At 71.0% G+C, this 870-nt stretch overlaps 2 protein-coding genes across 2 annotated transcripts in view; one reads left to right on the top strand and one right to left on the bottom strand.

Moving 5' to 3' along the window:
• The window catches only part of EXOSC5 (exosome component 5), a gene marked incomplete at its 3' end in the record, with an annotated part of 1,002 nt that extends 417 nt beyond the window's left edge, over positions 1-585 (bottom strand). Inside the window, exons 1-3 of the mRNA XM_010567189.1 lie at positions 476-585; positions 240-353; positions 16-137 (exon numbers count right to left, since the gene is read on the bottom strand). Of these exons, the coding sequence (XP_010565491.1) occupies positions 16-137; positions 240-353; positions 476-569 (330 nt within the window). The remainder of the gene's footprint in view (positions 1-15; positions 138-239; positions 354-475) is intronic.
• Positions 586-792: 207 nt separating this feature from the next.
• BCKDHA (branched chain keto acid dehydrogenase E1, alpha polypeptide) overlaps positions 793-870 on the top strand; it is a 3,558-nt gene continuing 3,480 nt past the window's right edge. Inside the window, exon 1 of the mRNA XM_010567188.1 lies at positions 793-870. Within this exon, the coding sequence (XP_010565490.1) occupies positions 793-870 (78 nt within the window).

The raw sequence follows: 870 nt of genomic DNA, 5'->3' as shown, positions 1-870 counted from the left end.
ATCTCCCAAGGATACGGAACCGGCGTCACTGAGCACCTGCAGGACCAGGGTGATGGCGGTGCGAGGGTGCAGCACCCCCAAAACCACGGCCTCGCAGGTCCGCCGGAGCAGCTGCTCCCGGCTGCGCTCGATCACGCCTGAGGAAGATACCGGAGAAGGAAGAAAGGGAGGGTGGTTGTGGGTGGTCAGCCGGGGTCGGTGACACTCCGGGGACCCTCCGGGGATGGGGACACTCCCACCTGGCAGCCCCACCTTGGGGCGAAGCAGCACCTCCAACGCCGCCCGATCCGGGAGTTCCTTGCTGACCTTCACCTCCGCGGGACCGTAGAGTCCGACCAGCACCGACGTGTCGCCTGGGGACGGAGAAAAGAGCGCGGTCACCGACGGGAGAATAGGGAACGCGGTAGAAGCCCATGAGGGGAGAACCCCGCACGCCCGGGGACGGGTTAAGGGGATGCCCCGAGGCCCGTCTCACCCTGCAGGAAGGCGGCCGAGCCGTCGGGCCGCGACAGCAGCCCCTGCTCGCAGGAGAAAGGCCGCAAGCAACAGCCGCCACCCTCCGTCGCCATCTTCCCCTCCTCCTGCGTCGCCGCCATGCCTGCCGCTGCCGCTTCCGGGGCGCGTAGCCACGCCTCGCTCCCCTTTCTCACCACGCCCCGTTGGCGCGCAGCACCGCCCCTCTGCCAGAAGCCACGCCCCCTTAAGCGCTCACACACGCCTCCCGCCGCTTGACCACGCCCCCCAGGCCCCTCCCCGGCTCAGAAGCCCCGCCCCTCGGCAAAGATGGCGGCGATGGCGGCCTGGCGGGCGCTCCGCTGGCGGCTCCTGCGGACCCCGGGCTCCGGCCCGGCCCGGCGCCTCAGCACCGCC

Source organism: Haliaeetus leucocephalus, unplaced genomic scaffold (assembly GCF_000737465.1).
Source record: "Haliaeetus leucocephalus isolate CR32 unplaced genomic scaffold, Haliaeetus_leucocephalus-4.0 Scaffold227, whole genome shotgun sequence".
Taxonomy (NCBI): Eukaryota; Metazoa; Chordata; class Aves; order Accipitriformes; family Accipitridae; genus Haliaeetus; species Haliaeetus leucocephalus.
This window is presented reverse-complemented; position numbering and strand designations above follow the sequence as displayed.